Source organism: Stegodyphus dumicola, chromosome 4 (assembly GCF_044657685.1).
Source record: "Stegodyphus dumicola isolate Sdum_Otavi_A_Nest chromosome 4, ASM4465768v1".
NCBI classification, from domain to species: Eukaryota; Metazoa; Arthropoda; class Arachnida; order Araneae; family Eresidae; genus Stegodyphus; species Stegodyphus dumicola.
The window spans coordinates 44,675,210-44,696,983 of NC_140771.1; the positions used below are offsets into that span (position 1 = coordinate 44,675,210).

At 31.6% G+C, this 21,774-nt stretch overlaps 1 protein-coding gene across 1 annotated transcript in view; it reads right to left on the reverse strand.

Moving 5' to 3' along the window:
* LOC118193812 (uncharacterized) overlaps positions 1-21,774 on the reverse strand; it is a 145,289-nt gene that overhangs the window by 10,613 nt on the left and 112,902 nt on the right. The window contains exons 15-17 of the mRNA XM_085814785.1: positions 15,025-15,113; positions 14,650-14,871; positions 6,773-6,960 (exon numbers count right to left, since the gene is read on the reverse strand). Of these exons, the coding sequence (XP_085670911.1) occupies positions 6,773-6,960; positions 14,650-14,871; positions 15,025-15,113 (499 nt within the window). The remainder of the gene's footprint in view (positions 1-6,772; positions 6,961-14,649; positions 14,872-15,024; positions 15,114-21,774) is intronic.

Below are 21,774 nucleotides of genomic sequence, written 5' to 3' on the forward strand. Positions count from 1 at the left end.
GTGCAACTAGGAGGGAGAAAAGAGCTTTATTATTGAAAAGTTGACTACAGGAGAGTAGGTTTCATCATATGTATCGTATTTAATTTGACGATAACCCTGAGCCACCAAACGAGCTTTAAAATGAACAATGTTTCCAAATTCGTCACTTTTAATGTTGAAGACCCACCTGCAATCTAGTGGAGTCTTGTCTTTATTTTACTGAGGGAGTGGAACGAGATGCCATACCTTATGCTTTCGCATGTTGGCCATTTCCTCTTCCATCGCCTTTATCCATTTATTCTTTTCTGTGCATGATATATAGCTTTCTTTACTTTTTAAAGAATTTTTTTTTCAATTAATACATTCTAATCCCTCACACTTTGGATGAATCCTGTATGTAACTCTAACTTTTTTAATATTGATTTTATAAAGAATCACTTTATGTACGTAAGTATATATATTACATTTTATATATACATATACAGTATGTCCCGTAAATGTTGTGATACACTTCTGGGAGAGGCAGAGCACATCATAAGAATTAAGAATTGCATAAAAACCCATGCCCAGAAATGCCACTGTACGCCGCCATGGGCTGCTGTACAGGGAAGGGCTAGTGGAAAGTGAGGATTGTCTTATTCAAGCGATAGGCACCATATGAAGAGCATGGAATGCTGTAAGAATGTACAGCTTGCAGACTTTAGCATGCAGCTGCATCATCTCATGAGAAATCACAGCTTGGAATTTGACGTCCCTTAACTTTGGAAACAGGATGCTGCCCACGGCAGTTGCTCACATCGTAGCCGTTTTGCAGAATTCAGGAAAAATCATCATGGACTGGAACCACGGTACTTATCGCTGGACGGCACGCATCGCGATAACATCTTCCAATGAGCACTGGAACGGCACACCAAGGAGCAATGATACAGGAACGAGAAAAGGGTTAAGCCAGAGTGACGCGAGATACTTATACCTGAAGTAGACATGGCCACATCTCAGGGCAGCAAATCAGCTATCAGCACAACTCAGCTTTCCATATGAAGTAATGTTTTTGCATCTTAATTAAGCTGGAACAGTCCGTTTTTAATACAAACAGTGGCAGTGAAAACCGAAGTAGAAGTAATTGCTATATACCTTCAAAATAAGAACTAAACCTTATGTAAAAGTTAGAATTATTTCAAGGAGGATAGATGATGCAGAAAAAGGGTTACAATAGGTTATATTTTCAACATATTTTTTTACAAAGTCTAGGAACGGGCGATATAATATCCAAATTTCCTCCAAGAATACACATGTGGCATTAAAGCAATTATCCCATTTTCAAACAACTGCTAACTAGGGAATCACATCCATGATCAATGACAACACATTATTATTATGATGATGATCACTAATATGTGATAATACAATACTCTAGACCCTTGAGCAGATTTGTTTGTATGTGTGTGTATGATAGTAGTGGGGTTGATATTTTCGATTTGACCTAAACAATTGTATATTCACGATGTACATGGAGTGGGATGTTGCTCATACTCGTTTTCATTTGTTGACATAGCAAAGGAGTAAAAGATGAAGAATTAGATTCTGAAAAATTTAAGTTAATTTCTTAAAAATAAGCAAGAGTGCATAGCATATTGCATTTTTCCTTAATTTTGCAATTTGATTCAACTTATTCATTTTTGAAGGCTATTATTACAAATCTCTTATTAAAATTAAACAGGGTTCGTACACATTTCTGCACACGGAAATTAAGCACTTTTAAGGATTTTTAAGGACCCTTAATGAAGAAAATTAAGGACCTATGAGCAAATGGTAACTGAATAAGTTCAATTAAAAATATTATTTTATGCCTGAATTTCACTTTTGTAATACCATCCTAAAAATAAAATAGATCCCTAAATAGTATGCATTATTACTAAACATGAATTAATTAACATAATTATTAATAAGTTTTAGAATAAAATCAACTTCATGTAGTTTATCAAGTAGCATTAAATAGTTTACACTTATAATAGGTTGGACATATTTGAAAGAAGATAAGTGACATTTACGTTTTACTAATAGTTAGCTTTATGTTGACTTTTTTTTTTTTTTTTTTTTTTAAATATGTATCATTTTGTCACATACTTGGTCAGTCTAGAGCAGAGGTTCTCAACCGCTGGTACACAAGAAAAAATAGGTAGTACACAAAGAAGCAAAGTATTTTTAACTATTTGTTTCAAAAATTAAAACCCCAGCATCCTGATTGAGTTTTTTCTCTAACACTCCAAAATTTATGCAATCTGAGCTTTGTTCAAGATTTGTGATGGTAGTACTACTTTGTAGTGGTGTTACTAAAGGTTTTCAATTTTTGTTTAGATAGTACACATTAGTCAAAAGGTTGAGAACCGCTGGTCTAGAGTTTAGTAAAAATATCAGGTAGATTTTATGTCAAACGGCATAAGTTAAAATGAGATCATAATCAGCATCATTCATACACAAAAGACTGAATATTATCACCGTTGCTGCTTGTCTAGAATGAGACTTAATTTTTAATTTTAATTTGAAGCCTTCCCAAACATTTTGGCTAGTTTATATCGGTGTCCTTCTCTTTAAGCATCTTTTCTAACAATAATTAGAGATTTGTCTCAATATGCAAACCAATATTCTTGCTAGTTTCTGCGTACTTTATCTCCTAACTTGTCAACCTCTCCACAAGGCACCTATGAGGGTCCACTTGATCTGGTAAAAGTTAAATAGTCCAAAACCCTCAATTGACATGAAGCAAATTATCACTATGTCTGAAAGTAATTTCAATATCAGACAAAAGTTTAAATAAGCCTCTTATTTAAAAAGAACTTAGAACAAAAATAAAGGCATGTTCTGATGCTACAATCAAGTCAATTACATCTCACGGTGATGTAATTAAACAAGAACAGTCAAATTCAAACTAAAAATGTGGACTAGTGGTCAAAGATTATACAATTTAATTTTAATTTAATCTACCTCTGTAACTTTATCATATAAGGAAACAGAAATAGAAAATTATAGTAAAGGCTGAAATCATAAACAATTTGGTAATTTACATAATAATATAATAATAATTGCACATATCTTTAAAGAAAAATTTTCTTTATGTATTCAGTTTCTTTCTTCAGCATCTTTCCTTTACATTTTAGAATTTTTGGATTTAATTAAGGATTTCTGTTTTTCTAAAAACCACTAAATGCATTTAGAATGTATAGAAAAAGTGACTAATTTAATTTTGTTCGTAATGTGAAATTCAGAAGAAATATGAAATATATATGGTAAAGGCCAGTTACAGAGCTGGTGTGGTAGAATTTTTAGAGTTTAATAACACACCAAATAACAAAATCTAGAAATGGCAAAACTTTTAGAATTTAGACAGGCATTGGAAGCAGAATTTAGAAAGACACTATGCAGTCGATTTTAGGATCCACAGGGATTGCATCAGATGGGAAAATGCCTAGTGCCAGCTCTGTGTATGATGCATTAAGACACATTACATGGATCTTTTAAATTGTAAGTTTTCAATTTCTTTATTAATAAAAAAATCCCTTTCTATAATGCCTGCCCAAGGGATAAGATTAGAAGCATTTTTGATATTTTCCATGCTTGTGTCTAGTGAAAAGTAGAGAATATAAAGGGAAGATAAACATGTTAAGAAAAAAGATTCTAGTATTAGGAGTAAAACATTCAAATATTATGTCTTCATTGTTCTTCCAGACGTTCTCCAAAAAGTAAGAAATTCATCACAAACTTTCTGTAAAATACATCCATTACGCATTGATACCATGGAGACATTTTTCATTTTGTCACATATTTCTCGAATGTTCTAGAATCGTGGGTCTATAAATCTTGCCTTCCAATCCTTCTAAATTTTTAAACTGCAATGTCAAAAATACTAAAGAAAAATTATCCCAACGAATTCTGCAACAGCGAAAAGCCAGAAATATTTTGGAAAAAAAAAAAAAAAAAAAAAAAAAAAAGGAAGGAAAATGTGTAAAAATAATTTTATACAGAAAATTTATGCATATTCTGAGAATTTTGAAAATTCGGAGTCAATTACATGGAAAAAACACTTACTATGAAAAAATTAAAAAGAAAGCCTTTTTAATTAATATTTTTTAATTAGTTGATTTTGCTTTTGCTAAGAGCTGTTTCGTAAATTGTGCTTTATAGCATTATACCTTGTTTATTTTTCAGATTCAAAATATTGTATAATAAGTTGCCAAAATGAAACTTTATAATACGAAAATGAAACTTTATAAACTTTATAATACGATAGCGAAAAATCAAAATGTTTTATTTTAATGTTATTTTTTAAATACATCTCCAATTTTATTATTTTAATGAAATTTATCAATGATATGATGTTTTAAAAAAATCATAAAAAAATTCTCAGATTTCGAAATTAAAAATTTTCTATAGAAACTGATCTTAAAATCGCCAAATTTAGGACCGTTTAATAAAAGAATTCACATTCCCAAAAGCGAAAATTGCTTAAGAGTTCTTTATTACAAAAAATGAATTTTGAAGTGCTTATGTTTCACTTCTTTCGAGTATCTCATCATTTATATTAGGAATAGAAATAAATTATAACCCATGAACACATTCAAAAGATAACCAAATACGTTAGTGAATCGCCAAAAATATTCCTCCAAAATGCTAATTCACACTCAAAATGGCAGTCGTAAAAACAGGCAGAAATTTCAGATGATTAAAATTAAGGACCTTGTAGTAATTTTGGCCAAAATTAAGGACTTTTAAGGACTAAAAATCGATTCAAAAAAAATTAAGGACTTTTAAAGACTCTTAAGGATTGTACGAACCCTGTTAAAGTTTAAACCTTTGATTACGTTGAAGAAAGTTTCTAATTAAGAAGCTGTAGCAGGATATACAATGAAAAAAAACATTATTTGGTATTTACCCTCTGTATTGGCCTTAGTGAGAAAAAATTGCTTTGATGCAATTCAGACTTAAGAAAGTAGAAATTCAAAAGTAGCAAAATAACCTTTTGGGGGGTGTATAGATTTTGAACACTATGGAAGGTAAAATTTGTAAAGAAATGTGGAGAACTGGTAATAAATGAAGATTATATAACAGAGATTTTCCATTATGATGACAATGGCTCAATCAGCAACTAACTAACAAAGAGAGCAATTTGTAGTGTTATTTTAAATCCAGAAAACACAGCTATTGATAGTAAAGAAAGTGACAAAGAGGTTTTTGAGGCGATTTTGAGAAGATTTTGACTGACACTTTAATGGGAATTCTTGACATGGCAATTACAGGTCTCGAAGAATACACCTTTGTAACTGAACAAGAAATTATGTCTATCTATAAAATTCACGAGAAAATACTAATACAAAAATATGAAACAGATTAAATAACTTACACTGAAAGAAATATTTAATAAAACAAATGGAGTGTTTTTTCTTCAAGCTTTATAAATTTGATCATAAATGCTTCATTATTTCCTATTTTAAATTTTATAATTTTTACATGTTATCTAACTAAATTTAAATCAATAATCTAACATCCATAAATTTTTCAAATCCAGAACTACTGAAATCAAAATGATTCGAGGTTTTTGATTTTGCACTGTACTTTTCTACATTTGAATAAATTGTTTACACTAGCTCCAAATCATTAGAATGGTTTTTAGACAATAAAAGAAAAGAATGCAAAATATTTTAAGAGAAAAGAGTATTATTATTATATTTTCTAGTCATGATTTTTGTTAAAAATGTAGCCATGTTGCAGAAAAAGTCAATAACAGAAAATACTTTTTTATACATAAATCGGGGTGGAGTTTCTTCCAGGACAATGGAAGAAATATCAAAAACTACAAGAAAAGGAAAGAAATGGAAAATGATGCACTCATAAAACTGTTAAAGATAATAAATTTGCTAATAATAATTTGCTTGTAATTGAAAATAAATGTTTCATTTTCTGCAATAAAATGCAAATTAAATAATTTTGCCTAAAACTCTAGCAAATGTGAGGCAGAATTTTTATTCATTTATAAATACCTAACACTGCGTTATTGATGATGCAGAATCAGATTTTTAAATTTTCTATTTTATTGCTGTTGAGAAATTCATAAAAAAAAAAAAAAAAAAAAAAGGTTTCAAAACAAATACAAAAATGCACACACACACATACGTATCACTAAAGAATGTTATTATAAGCATAAAAATGAAATTAAATATACATATAATGAGAATACTCAAATTAATTAACATTACACTAGTGCTATACATGAAAATATTAATGCATTATTATTAAACAAGTAAAAAAAGTCGATTTCTTCGGATTTTCTTTGTCGCAGAAGAAACTTACCAATCTTGCCGAGAATGCATTGATGGGTAACAGTATTGCCAATACATAAAATTTTATACAGTAGAAAAGAATATATCATTTCAGAAATTTCTCATGAAATGAGTAATGTAGTTAAAATTCAGTAGGATTAGAGCACATTTCCCCCTCTTTTTCTATTTTATCTATTCATCACTAAATTTCAAAATAGGTTATTGCAAGCAAATGAGGGGGGGGGGGTTCTTTTGCTACAATTTTCATGATTAAATGACTATTTATTGCTTTGAGATTTTATCATTAAATAGTAACCTTCTCAACAGCATAATAATAATAAACCCTCCAGGAACTTAATGGCCTTGTTAATTCGAATATTTGGAGTTCTCTTGGTCACATTTCTCAGAATGTTGAATGAAAATATTTCACAATTAGATAATGAACATGTTAAATAATAATAATCATTAAAATTACTTACTTGCCACAAATTTTACATGGAAATTCCTCAAGAGGCTCCATGGTAAAGTCATACGTAGAAGCAACATTAGAGCCATTATAAGTAGATGTAGCAGCAGAAGAGGTATTATTGTGTACAGAGGTCTTAATTTCAGAGGATTTTGAGGATGACACCGAGCCATTCACAGCCACACGCTTCTCAGATGTATCCTGTTAAAAAAGGAAATTTATTAGGACACAGTTATGCAACATGGTGTTCTGTATATCTTAAAATGTAATAAAATTCTGCTTAATTTACTTTTTCTTAAATGTCATTTTTCTTACCATTATTTTTAATACAATTAGGATGCAGAGAACGTGTTTTTGTAGATTAACAAAGAAATTGGAACACCGTCCTTACAGGGTAATCAGCTTTTATGAAGGCTTTATTGATTATGTATACAATTTTGACTGTAAACATTACATTATTATCTGGCATCATCAATGTGAAAACAGATTTCAAATATACACAGGGTTGCCACTCAAACAGGAGAATGAAATTCCCTGACTTTTCCAGGTATGTTTTGAGAAAATTCCAGTCTATCCGCATAATGTATGTTGGCTGTGCTAAGAGGTAAATTAATTATGGTATTACTTGTACTGTGTAGCAAATTCACTTAATTATTCAATAAATCCCATAGGACATTTATTCTTAATTATTCTTGGTACACTTTGTTTGATAATTTTGTTTACTTTTCCACTTAAGAAACTTAATTTAAGATATACACATTGGATAACAATTGTACGTTTTATTTAATTATTATTCATGATCATCACCAGTTCAACATGAGGCTAATCCGGTTCTTATAAATCACAACACAATGCTAAAAGTTAGGTTAGAATTTAGGTAAATTTAATTTGTGTGAGGTGTCTTCTTAAAAGGCACCTTAACACTTGAAAACACAAATATAATTATAACAGGAGTTGTTTTCTCCACTGAAGATTGAGATTAGAATCTGTCCAATCTGGAATAAAATAAGGCTTTTTTTGCAGACATTTTGCAGCTAAATGAAAGAAAGAAACCTATTTAATGATATTTTTTTACTAAATTGAGGTATTTTATATTTATTTCGCAGCATACACAAGGAAAAAATATGTGCATTAAATTTCGTGATGTCGTCATACTGCTAGAATTAATTTCAGGATTATGCCAGAGAAAATTTCCTGAAATTTGGAAATATTATTTACTAATGATAAATAAATTTAGAGGGAAGAAGCAACATTAAATGATATGAATAACATAAAAATAAAGATAATTACTTAAAAAGGTTCCATACACTTAAATGCTATTACGTCGCTAGAAAGCGGAGGGAAATTTTGCCAAGGAAATTGGCGACGGAACCTGGCCGCCAGAATTTCCCTCTTCGCGATGTGTACAGGAAATTGAGAAACATGTGTTAAGAAGAAACGTTCTTTGCCAAAAAAGGAAACTACGAAAATCCGTTTTTAAATTATTGCGAAAAATCCAAGAAGAAACGCTTTATCAAAGAACATTTTTTCTTGGATTTTTTGCAATAATTTTAAAAACGGATTTTCGTAGTTCTCCCCCTCAAAATAACTAATCCATGAATTAATTTACTTGTGCGAAAAAGTATTTTCTTTTCCTTTACAGTTTAAAGAAATTTTAAATGATATTCATTTTACGAACTCTTGATAACGTGACCTTCGAACTTCGACACTGGTTTCGAGCTTTGGCGACAGATATATCGCGCATGCACAGCTGTTTCCCTCTATGATGGTATGGAGCCACGTCTGTTGCAGAGAGGTTTTCCTTCTTTACAATACATATTTTTTTATTCTACTCTTCATCGTACCGTATACTAGGATTAAACCCATTTTGTTTTATACGAGAACAGGTACTTTCTTTAGTTCATGCACTGCACATTCGATTCTCGAGGTTACTGGAAACCAAAAGTTGCGGGAAACTTGCTTTGCCTTCCTAAAAGACAATCAAATTAGAGCTGCAAAAATTGGCTCTATGCCAGCTGCCCGAATGACACTCACGTGATACACAATTCGCCAAAAAAGTGATCTCTTCTGACGTTGGCGCAAAATTCGCCTTTTTTGGCGGGATCGTTGTATGAAATTCCCTGACTTTTCCAGATTTTGATTAAAACACTTAAATTCCCTTACTTTTCCCTGAATTTTTTGGTCAATTTCCGAATTCCCTGACTTTTTCCGGTTTTCCAGGTAGCGTGGCAACCCTGTATACATTACATTATGTAACAGGGTGAATCTGAATAAGTGGGCAAAACATTAGGGGGTGATAGAAGGCAGCTATACGAGCAATATTTGCCATTGAATGTATGGTCAGAATATAAACACCGAGCCGCTATGTGGCACTGTAAATGGTATAATACGGTCAGTCCTTGCGCTCTACTGTGGATTGCCAAGAGGATGGCTAGTTATATGAGTTGTATGAACAGCCGATATGCACTTTGTGTACAGTGAAGCAGACGTGAATACGAGTGATGCACACAGACTTTACTGGGACTGGTTTCCCATGAGACGCACTCCAAATCAGGAAACATTCAAGTGTTTACATTGGCAGCTGTGTGAAACGGGATCCTTTATCACAGTCAAGTAAGACACAGGGCAGGAAAGGGGTGTCAGGACACCGCAACTTGAAGACATTTTGTGTACAGTGAAAGAGCGGTTTCCCATACTGGGAACATGTCCCAAATGACGGTTTGCAGTGTGCTACAGGAGGAAGAAATGCAACCCTATCATACACAGAAGGCACAAGCATTATCTGTTTGTTGGTTATATGTCAGTGACAATCACGTGTTGATTTTGCAAGTTGGTACCATTAGAATGCAGAGCAGCCGTATTTCGGTGCACATATTCTGTTAATGGACAAGTTAACTTTTACTAGTAAGGGTATTTTTAATACTCGTAAATCGCACACATGTGCATCTACAAACCCGCATGTCACGTGTCTAATTCAGTGGTGGTTCTTCATAAATGTTCAGGCAGGGAATCTCCATAACCATTTGGTTTGTCCATACCTCCTGCTACACCGTCTGGATGACGAATAGTATCACACATTCCTATGAGAGGAGCTGCTGCATGTGATTCCAAGACCCATCAGGTCGAGAATGTGGTTCCAGCATGATGGTGTACCTGCACACTTCAGCTTAGATGTGCGGAACACTTTAGATGCAAAGTTCCCAGTGCGATGGATTGGTTGAGGTGGTCTCGTAGCTCGGCCACCAAGATCACCAGATCTCTTGTGTTTTGACTTTTACTGCGAGATCATATGAAAAGCCTAATCTACGAGAGCCCTGTTGAAACCAATATGTATTTGGTCGCCAGGATAGCTGTTGTTGCTATTGATATTCAGGAAGTGCCTGCTGTCTTCGCAAATGTGCATCAATCCCTACCTTGCAAGTGTGAAGCCTACATTACAGCTGGTGGAAGGTCTTTTGAGCAATTTCTATGAGCATATTCTGTTAATAAAATGTTTTCTGAAGTATCTCCTCCCATTCTTGTGTTAATTCTTTAAATGTGACTGCAAAAAACTACTCTTTAACTCATCGCTTGCATTTGACCATACATTCTGTGATGAATATTGCTTGTATAGCTGCCTTCTATCACCCCTAAAGTATTGCCCAATTGTTCAGATTCACGCTTTGTACAGTATACTTGACAGTTATTAAAATCACATCCATTTCAAACATATTCAAGTTTATTAAGCAGTTGTATTTAATAAATTTTATTTCAATACTGCATACTACAGCAGTAACTTTGAGTTTATTTAGTAAGGCAATAACAATCTAGTAATTAACACATAAATTATTAATTAAAAATTAATGTTAAAATTAAACTATTTGCAAAATTTGGAAATTTACATAATAGCATGATTCGTAACAAAAAAGCTGCTGTTAACATGGGCACAGTTAGTAAGCTTTGTCTGTCTGAGGCACTCAGTGTCATAGCTTTATGTAGAATTGCAACTCAGTTAATATACTGTAAAGTTCCAATAAGCTTTTGAAGCACTAGAGATGATAACTAGAGGTTGTTTTGTATTATTTTGAGTCTCATTAGCTGTAAAGAAAAAATTATTATGTTAATTTTTACAATTTTAAGTTGTATCTTGCATCCACAATTAGGATTAAGGAAAGCCAATAACTTACCTTAAAATATAGAGATAACGTCGAGGGTGAGCAATTAATTGCCAATAATTAAATTAGGTAATTAACTGTTAATTGTTACAGATTTACATAATTCATTGATTTTTTTTATTTAAGAAATGTATTTGTTAAAAAAACTAAAACACTAAAATCCCAATCTAACAATATTTTACAATTAAAAAAAAAAAAATAACAGATAATTACACATATCATTTGTGACATTGATTCTAAAACAATATTAGAATAATTATACATTAGCTACAAAACATGCTTTGTAGCAATTACACATAACAAAATATTTATGCATCTTTTTAATTTGAAAAATTTCCAAATATTTTAGCTAACGTATAATCAATTTCTTCTCAGAATATACGTTTATTTGTTTCAATAAACAAATCAATGTTCCCGCTAATCTCTGCTTCATCTCCTAATTTTTTTTAATGTTTCAACATGTTGTTAATATTCTTTGAAAAACAATTTTCTTTCTCTTCATGCAATCAATATCTTTCTCAAGTATAATTTTCATTTTAGAATTTTCGGATTTAATTAAAGATTTCTTTTATTCTAAAAAAACTGCATGCATTTAGAATGTACAGAAGAAACTGCCAATTTAATTTTGTGTTTAATAAAATGTATATTGAGAATAACAATGAAATGATATGTAGTCAGACGCCATCGCCAGAGCCAATGTTGCAGAAATTTTAGTGGAACACCGAGCAACAAAATTTAGGATCAAATAGATTGCACCAAGATGCAATATTAATAGTGCCAGCCCTGCATATGTTGTGCTGAGACATACAGTGGCTCACAAGTGATGGGGCACTTTGAATATGTGTTCTTTACTAAACAAAAACACCAAAATAAATTAATACAGAAAGGCTTTTCTTTTAATTATACATATTTAAACGTTTTTTTTTTATAGTAAATACATTTTCAAAAAGATGAAAATTAAATTAAAAAATCAGTATCATTTGTTTAATGAGGAAAAATATTCTCACAAAACTAATCGGATACTTTTAGTAACAGTAAAAAATGATCAAAAACTTGCATTGCTTTTGCTTCTTAATATCTTGTGGGATCACTTCATTTAAACTCTTGGGCATTGATTTCACAAGTTTTTGTATTATTTCTGGACTTAATTTATGCCACTCCTCTTTAATTACTGCTTTCATTTGCTGCCACCAAAATATGCTCTGCTTTCGAACTTTCGATTCTAGTTCCTGCTAAATACAGTACAAAGTTCGTAATCCGGACGTCCATTATCCGAAATGATCTATAATCAAAATCTCAAAGCCACAAACTTACGCATGTGTGTAAAATGTTTACCCATGCGCGCTTACAATAGTGAAGAAAGTGACAGAGAGGTTATTGGAAATGAAAAAATTTCGATTGACGAGTTAGTCGGTATTCTCGACACAGCAATTACAGGACTTGAACAGTGGAACTTTGTAACTGAAAAGAAATTATGTCTTTTATAGAATTAACGAGAAAGTATTAGCACAAAAATCTGATGTGTACACTACATGACTTCCTTGTATTAGAATATTAAATTATACGCATTTTTTCTTGCATTTCATTTAAACTTATTGGATTGAATTAAATCTACTTTGCTGACAGCGCATAAACCACAATAGAATAAATACATTCTTTAAAATTCACTCTAGTATTTGTTTACCATAGCGACACTCTGGCGCTAGATTAACTTAACAGTATTAATAATTATATAACAGTTAACTTATATAATAATTTTATAACGGAAACTAAGTTAACTGTTATATAATATATATTTGAATAGAACATGTGGCAACGATTAGATAATTCTATTCTTTAAATGATATAAATTTTGTGCATTATGAGTTATAATATGAACGAAATATATAAGTTAACTGTTATATAATTATTGGATTGTATAACAGTTAACTTATATAATAATTTTATAACGGAAACTAAGTTAACTGTTCCATAACTTGTTATATAATTTATAACAAGTTATATAAATGTAATATATATTTCGTTCATATTATAACTCATAATGCACAAAATTTATATCATTTAAAGAATAGAATTATCTAATCGTTGCCACATGTTCTATTCAAATAACATAATAAAGCTAGAATGATGTATAAAAGAAATTAAGCAAACAAAACAAAAAAGAAACTTTTTCACAGACGATTGAGTATTTCTCATTTAATTAAATCAGTTCTCACTTCGCAAAAAGGCAAAAATACATAAAAACTCAAAATATCTATATTAAAAATTACGAAGTAAATCTTAAACGCTTATTTCCTTGAAAAAATTCCAGAAAGGATTAAGCATGATTTAAATAATAAATGAAGGCGCTATCTTTGTTGTTGCGAAGCTAAATTTCTCTATATCAGCAACAAATCCACTAGTCTCCTGTTTCAAATGTAAACATCAATGGCCGCCATTAAAAAAAGGCTTAGCGGCAATTAAACAACTTTAAAATTGCTGATAATTCTAAAAATATTGCTTCTGAATTTTTTATTTTACTTAAGATTTTACTGAAGGCATAAAATCCTTAACCGGAAGATAAAAACAACATAATTCAATCATTTTTAAAGCAAAAAAGGTACAATTTACAAACATATAAGAGTAAAGAAACTGAGATCATTGAGCCGGGTAACAGAGTGGATATATATATAAATATATTTACATACGTTTGGTGCGGCCGATTGCAACCAAAATACGAGGTGCACATCTACATGTTATAGCAGTCCTATATACAAAATTTCAATGTTCTGAGGCTACTCGTTTTTGAGTTATGCGAGATACGTACGTACGCACGTATGTACATACGTTCGTACAGACGCCACGAAAAATTCTCTTCAGAATTCATTTTAAAGCAGTTTTATAATTTTTTTGGAGGAAAAGAGTGTTTTATTCTGTCTATACATACAGATATCACAGAATATCACAGATATTTCGTAACAATATTATTTCTTAAATATAACTAAAAATATTATCATTTTAATAATATTTATCAATGTTACACTGATTTATAAAATGGCTAAAAATTCACAAATCTTTGAATAAAAAATTTTATATACAAACTGGTCTTAAAAATCACCAAAAGTTTGGTAAGCCACCAAATTAAGCACCCTAAAACAGAGGAATTCTTACTAAAAAAAAGTGTTTTTGGTATAATTTTCATGAATTTTTCATCAGCAAAAACAAAATTTCAAAATGCTTATTTTGATTGAAGTAGGGATTCGACACCATTTATATTAGAAGTAAGAAAGAATTCAAATAACCCACCAAACACACATCTGCCAATGTATTGCCAAAAAATTTCCATATAAAGCAGCAGGTGTTAAAAATAGACAGAATTGTAGGATGAACAAAATTAAGGATCCTTTGCTGATTCTGGCCGAAATTAAGGACTTTTAAGAAGCGTAAGAACACTGTTATTATAAGCAGTTACTATTGTAAAGACAGAAAGGAAAAATAATCAAATTAAAACAGAGAATTAAGGGACTATTGCAAATTAAACTTTGAATTTTGATTTACATATTTTTAATCTTATTATTTTACATCATAAATAATGCACCTTAATTTTCCAAAAAACTCACCTATTTTTGCAAAAAATACATGCCAAATATTTGGCAATAATTTCAGGAAAAAAGAAACATACTACATGTTTAAAAATAAAAAGGCAAGGTCTGAAGAATGGTAATTAAAAAGATATCTGAAATCTGTTAATTATTACCTCAATTCCTTGCCTACGATTAGGAGTAGTTGTAGGAGAAGAGTTTTGTTTAACACTTTTTTCTTCATTTTCTTGGAATTCTTCTTTTGATCTTAGATTATAATATAAACTCTCTTGCTCCTTCCGTCTTCTAATAAGTCTTATTCTTTTATACTCATCAGGACAAACTTTCTTCCACAGGTAGTAAAACTGAACACACTGCTTGGTAGTTTTGGTTGGGATCTAAGCAATAAATTTAATAATTTAAAAATAAAACTCTTTTATAAATTCAACGAAAACAATTTCATTAAATGGGGTATTATTGAAATTAAACTAAATATATAGAAAATAAGTTAATTTTTAAATACCTTATAAAAAACCAGAAAATACACTTACTTCTTTGGCAATGCTAAAAAAATCTTTGTCCCATTTTAATAATCCCTGATGATATGCTTCTATTTCTTCAGGACTCCACCGATCGTTTTCTGGAAAAGAAACAGTTTTGTGTGAAAGCACACGATAAAGAAAGACATTACAAAATCAAAAACTGAATACTCCTAATCACAGTCAATTATGCAAGAAAATGAAACAGCATGATCATTACTTCAATAAAGTTAAATAAAACCCATTCTAACTATCATAAAATGTTTGATATGTAAAAAAAATTCTTGATAAATTTTTGTATGATAACAAAGACATGCCAACAACTTTTAAGACTTTCATTAACCCATAAGCCACTGGTGTTGCGTTGACGCAAAGGTCACAATAAATGCGTATATAAATATAACTACCTAAGATACTTTACACCAGCAGATGATTTTGTGTAGGGAATATTATGAAGATTATTTCTGTAAAAAAATATTTGCCTTCAACAATCATTTTGTTTATAATAATTAATCTCATACTTTAAGCAAAATTTTCGACCCGGTATTTTTGCTGAAAATATTTAACGAAAGAATCGCTGTCTTTATGAGTGATCTATTTTTAGTCAAGTTTATCAGAACATTACATCAGTCAGATGTTTATATTTGTGTTGCACAGGAAGGAAAAACAGGTGTTGCGTTGATGCAACGTCAGCAGGAAACGGGTAGTCAATCTCCTTTTCATTCATTCCTTTCGATGTTCTGGTTGTTTAAAAATGCCTAGAACAAGGTATCTTACATTAGAAGAAGCCCTTCAAAGATTTTTTGATGAAGAAACAGATGATGATAATGTTAATAATGACCAGAATGAAACTGATGTTGTTTTTCCCCCAGAAATTGCAGAGGCTAGTGACGAAGAAGAAAGGAATGGCAATGTTTTAAATAATGATAATGAGATTTTACCAAATGATACTGCTGGGGAAGTTGAAATTCACGTAAGAAGTAAGTTTCAGCCTTCTAAAAGCAGTTATAATCATACTAAAAAGTTTAAAAAGCAGAAGACTGAAATCTTGAAGTGGATAAAAAAGGAACTGTTAGTTATGTCTCAGGAAGAACATGAAGAAAGAGATAGAAGAGAAATTATAATTAAGACAAAACACAAGGTAAAACTAGTGCACAGATTTTCGATTTTCTTTTTGGTTTAGACATTTACTCTCTTCTCGTTGAACAGACAAATATATACGCTCAGAAAAAAAAAAAAAAAAAAAAAAAAAAAAAAAAAAAAAAACTTAAAATTTATTGCATTTGAAGCCTATAGGAGAAGATTTATTAGAATATTATTGGTTACAGGATATCAATCTTTACCTCAAGAAAAAAATGTATTGGTCTTTTGATAAGGACATTTCTGTTCCTGTTGTACGAGAATTGATATCACGTTTGCAGTACAGGAATATGAAGCAGAATTTGCATTTGACAATACTGATAAATTATATGAGGTGAGACCGTATCTAAACTTACTAAATATCACGACTTTCTACTACTGGAAACAAAAAGTGTCTTTTAGATTTCAGATGCAAGTTTGCATTAGTGTAGAATTAGCCAGAAATAGATCAGCAACAGGAAGACCTAGTAAATTCAGCATTCAAAAACCATTGCATGGAGATGGTAGAATTTTATCGTAAAGTACGATGATAACAAAAGACTTCATTGTAAAGAGTGCCATAGCCAAAGTGTTTATAGATGCAAAGTATGTAATGTGGCTATACATCATGATGGTAGTGGAGCTTTTGATATGATGCCTTTGATATGATGTGGATGGTTTATTTGACTACGGCAAAGCGCTCAAGGGTTATCTGCCTTAGGGGAGGGATGCCCTTGTGGAGGACTTTCTAAGGGAAGCTGACTCATATACATGTTACACATGGGGAAAACTAAGATACACTCACACAGCCAGCTGAAATTCGAACATCAGTCCAAACTACCAGTGTTCAGCAACTTTACCACTCTGGTATGGCATACAGGCAGAAAAAGTCTTAAGATTATCAGGTTGGGAACATGTGGAAATGTGTACAGTTGATAAAATCTTTCTTGGATCAGCAATTTATTATAACCACATTCAACAGCTTATAAAGTATTTCTCCCACCTTCCTAGCATGCCTTCGTGGTATAGTGATTCTGCACGCTGGGCCGGTATTCCAGAGGTCCATGGCTCGATTCCCGGTGAAGACGATTGCTCATTTTTCATCTCTCTTGCTTCCAAAAATAGCTAATGTCTCTACAGGTGAGCCCAAACTAAAAGGGTGTTGGATAAGGATTCTCCACACCCAGAATTTGGTGATTGGGTCCCCCCAAAACCCAGTAGCCCTTTAAAAAGGGGAGTATATAAGGTATTTCTCCCACTTTGCTACCATGCCTTCAGGGTATAGTGGTTTTGCACGCTGGGCCGGTATTCCAGAGAGGTCAGTGGTTCAACTCCCGGTGAAGGTGGTTGCTATTTTTTCATCTCTCCAAGTTTTCCAATTAACTTAATGTGTCTAGAAGCTCACTATCTGCTTTACAGAAACTCAGCAGGGAGTGTTTTAAGGCTCACTGTTAAGTCCGATCATGTTCAGCATCACAATCAATTATGCAGTTAAGAGGCTTATGAACATAAAAAATGCAGTAAAGACTCTTTTTGCAGATGATTTGGTATCATGATCCCCTGATAAAAATACTTTAAAAAAAAGATTCCCTTAATGAGGCTCTGGACAGTCTTTTATTCTGTTCAAGAGAAAAAGAAATGATTAAAAATATTTAAAAGACTAATTATACAATTTTTATCTTAAGTATAAAACCACATTTACATGGACTATACCAGTTAAATACAACTGAATGCGTTAGATAGTTGGGATCACTTTAGATTTCAGACCGAGCTGGAGAGGGTTTTTCAAAAAATTGCAGAAGTTGATATGTTCAGAAATAGATTATTAGAGATTAACAAGAATGAACGAAGGTGCTCCACAGGACTTGCTTTGCATAATCTTTAAGACCTATACCAGACTTGCTATTAAAAAAACAGAGCTAAGTATTGATTACTGCATCTGAGACCACCAATAAGAAGTGTGAAAGTGTTTAAAACAATGCTCTTACAATAATCACAGGCACTACTCACTCAGACAAATGAAGCCAAGCAACCAACTACAGACTGATCTGAAACCACTGGCTGATCCCAGACAAAGCTCTGCTTTGAAATTGTTTGAAAAACTTTTAAAGACATGACAATTTTTAGCTGACATACATACTCGCTTAGCTTGGATTAAAATCTACCTTGCTTTACACCAGAAATTTTCTACAGATACAGAGCTTAAGATGGCTACTCTTGACACGATCAAAAGAAATATACACTCCAGAAAATTGATTGCATACTTACATGGATGATTCCACTTCTAATGGGTCTATTAATCCATTAATGACTGACATTGCATTTTTGCAACATTAGTCAACACATTTTTTCATTTGTCTTCTGAATAGTATTTTTTTCTTAAACACTTTTTTTATATTGTAAATAAAACTTGAATGCTTCTGGGGGGACTGTTCTTTCAAATTAATTTTTTTTTATTAAAAATAAATTATTGCTTTGGTATGTTTTTGGTAAAGTTTTTTTCTTTTAATTTTGACTAGATTTCATATAAGGCACGACCAATCAAATAATTTTATGAACCCACACCAATCTTCTCAAACATTAAATTGTATAACTTCGTCAAAATGCAAGGTTATTATTTTATCTTTGTTGGTATAAATAAGTATTTTTAAAAGTGTTACGAAAACGTAATGTCAGTTCAAAGCAGCGTCTTCATGAATATGCACAAATTTTCATAGATAGTGGTATTTAATTTGAACTATTGTTAATTTTTTCAGCTCCGCTGTCTGCATGGCAGCTGGCAAAAAAAGAGAAGAACTGAAGAAGAAAACCGAGAATTCAATCAGGATTGGACTGAGTCGTTCACATTCATATACAACACAGATGACCTTCCGAGTTGTCTGATTTGTCACCAAAAACACACACACAATAAGAAGTCAAATTTGGGGAGACACTTCACTACAAAATATACCCAGTTTGCTGGTAAATATCCAAACGGGGACGCACGAAAAAAGCTCTTGAAGAGCTTAAAAAAAAAGTCAAGTTCCATGCTAAGTAAGTGGCACAATCTTCCAATAATGTAAATCTGCCAAGCTCTGCAGTATCATTAGAAATTGCAAAAAGAGTAAAATCATTCACATCAAAAATTGTTTTATACGAGCATCTGAATAATTATTTCATGATATTATAATCAAAGCAGAAATCATGAAAAAAATCAAAGATTTGCAATTATCTGCAAAACCAGTACAAGATGGAACTGCTAAGATGTTTTCAAATGTAACACATTTGCAAGTGGAAGACATTCAGCTGGCTTCTGCCTTATCACTTGCTATAGATGAGTCTTGTGACATAAAACACATGACAAAAGTTACCCTTTTCGTAGGGTATATGTCCTTCCAAGGTCCAAACGAAGAACTGTAGGATTGCTATCGCTCTCAGGGCAAATTCTTGCAGAGAAGCTGTAGCAAATGCTTGTGCAAAAATGCCTGGAAGACAATGGAATCGATATAAATAAAATCGTTTCGATAGCAACTGATAGAGCCAGAAGTATGACAGGAATACACAGAGGTGTAACATCAATTCTTCAAAAAAGTAACCATGAAACTCTAACGTTTCACTGTGTAATTCACCAAGAAGTGCTTTGTGCCCAAACATTTCCGGCCAAAATTGTTGAAGTCATGAACTTGGTAATTAAGATTATTAACAGCATTTGGCAAAAACAATCTACCATCACCAGTTCAAAGATTTCCTTGACAGATAACCAGTTTTCTGACCTACTTCTATACAATAAAGTGTGATGGCTTTCTAGAGGTAACGTATTGCAATGTTTTACTTTGTGCTTGAGTTAAATAAAAACATTCCTCAATGAAAAAAGCACTGACCATCCCGAATCGGAAAAAGACAAACGGCTGCAAAACTTCTATTTCATGGTAAATATCACAATGAAACTAAATGAACTAAATCTAAAACTGCAAGAAAAGGGCAACCCAGCCTACGGCTTGCTTGAAGAAGTTATTTGTTTCGAAAACAAATTACTTATTTTTGTTGAAGACATGAAGAGCGGTATATTAATTCATTTTAAAAATCTGAAGTATATCGCAATGAGACCATGGCAACTATTGACATGAATTGCTTCAACATAGCTTTAGAAAACATGAAGGATGGATTCGCTGAGAGATTCGAGCAATTCAAAACAAACAAAAGTACCCTTGAGTTCATAGTAAATCCTCTCAACGCAAATACAAATGATATCAACAATGAGACATTTGGAATTGACGCTGGATTGCTTCAAATGCAACTGCTATATTTGAAAACCAAAGACTTGTGGAGTGGCAAGTTCACAGAGGTCAAGAGCAAGTTTGAAGAGTTGGAGGTCCAGAAATGCATGCACATCGAGCAGCACAAGAGGACAGCTCTAAAAGAAATTTCGCGAGTTGAGGCCCTCATATTCGGGGCATGGAATAGTCTTCCAGAATGGTACAGTGAGGTGAAGAAGTTGGCAATATTCGTACGAGCAAGCGTTCTCTTGCATGAATATAATAAAAAGTAACGTTTGAAATCAACTAATGAATAAAAATCTAGAGTTGTGCTTGAAACTTAAAACAAGTTATAAGCCAGATTCAAAAGGCATGCAAAGCCTTGATGTAACTATCTATATTTGTGTTTATATATATATATATATATATATATATATATATATTATTCTGTATTTAAAGCCATTAATTTGAAGTCAAAAATCAATTATATATAAGCAAAACTATAATACTGAAACAAAACTTTTTAGTGTCTCTTTAAAAACTTGGAAATTTTGTAAATTGTAACTTTTGGCTTTTCCGTTTCAATAGGGTGCCGACCCCTGGCCTAGATGAATGATTACTCTCTTTCTTTTTTTCTTTTCTTTTTTTTTTTTTAACTTCAAAATGACAAATAAGGCATTTACTATAAAGAAAAAAAAGTTAAAAAGATTTTCTGATAAAATCCTAGTATACGGTACTGCCTTGGCACGATTTAGAGAACTGTCACCAACACCAAAATGACCCATTTACTGCTCATCATAAATGTCCAGTTAAATTAAATATGTGTAACTAAATAACTTTGCATATGTATCACAAAACACGTAGAAATATCAACATTATAAAAATTGAATTTGTATCATTGATTATCATAAAAAAATGAAAGAAAGATAAGGATTGAGGAAAAATGCATCTATATCATTTAAAAAATTAGGCATGTTTTTTAAAAATAAATTATAAAATTGTAGAAAACAGTATTCATTCAGCAAGAAATTTACCTTGCATCATTTATAATAAACATTCTTATAGCATTTCACAACAAAATATGAAGAAAAGAATTATATTAGACTGAAAAAATGTAATTAATACAGTTTTTATTACGAAGTACAACCATAAATATATTATAACTTCTAAATTACACTAGAGAAAGGGAACACAACATTTATATTTCCAAGAGGGGGGGGGGAACAGTTCACTAACAAAGAGGGCGGAGTTATGTGTTGATAAGATAAAATTGGATATGAGGAGTGGTAAATTAATACATTCCTACATTTTAAACAAAGATTAGAGTACCCTCATCATTTACTTTACTTTTAAGAAAGGCAATTTTTGTTTATTGATTATTTAAAAAATGAAATTTTTGTTATTCAAG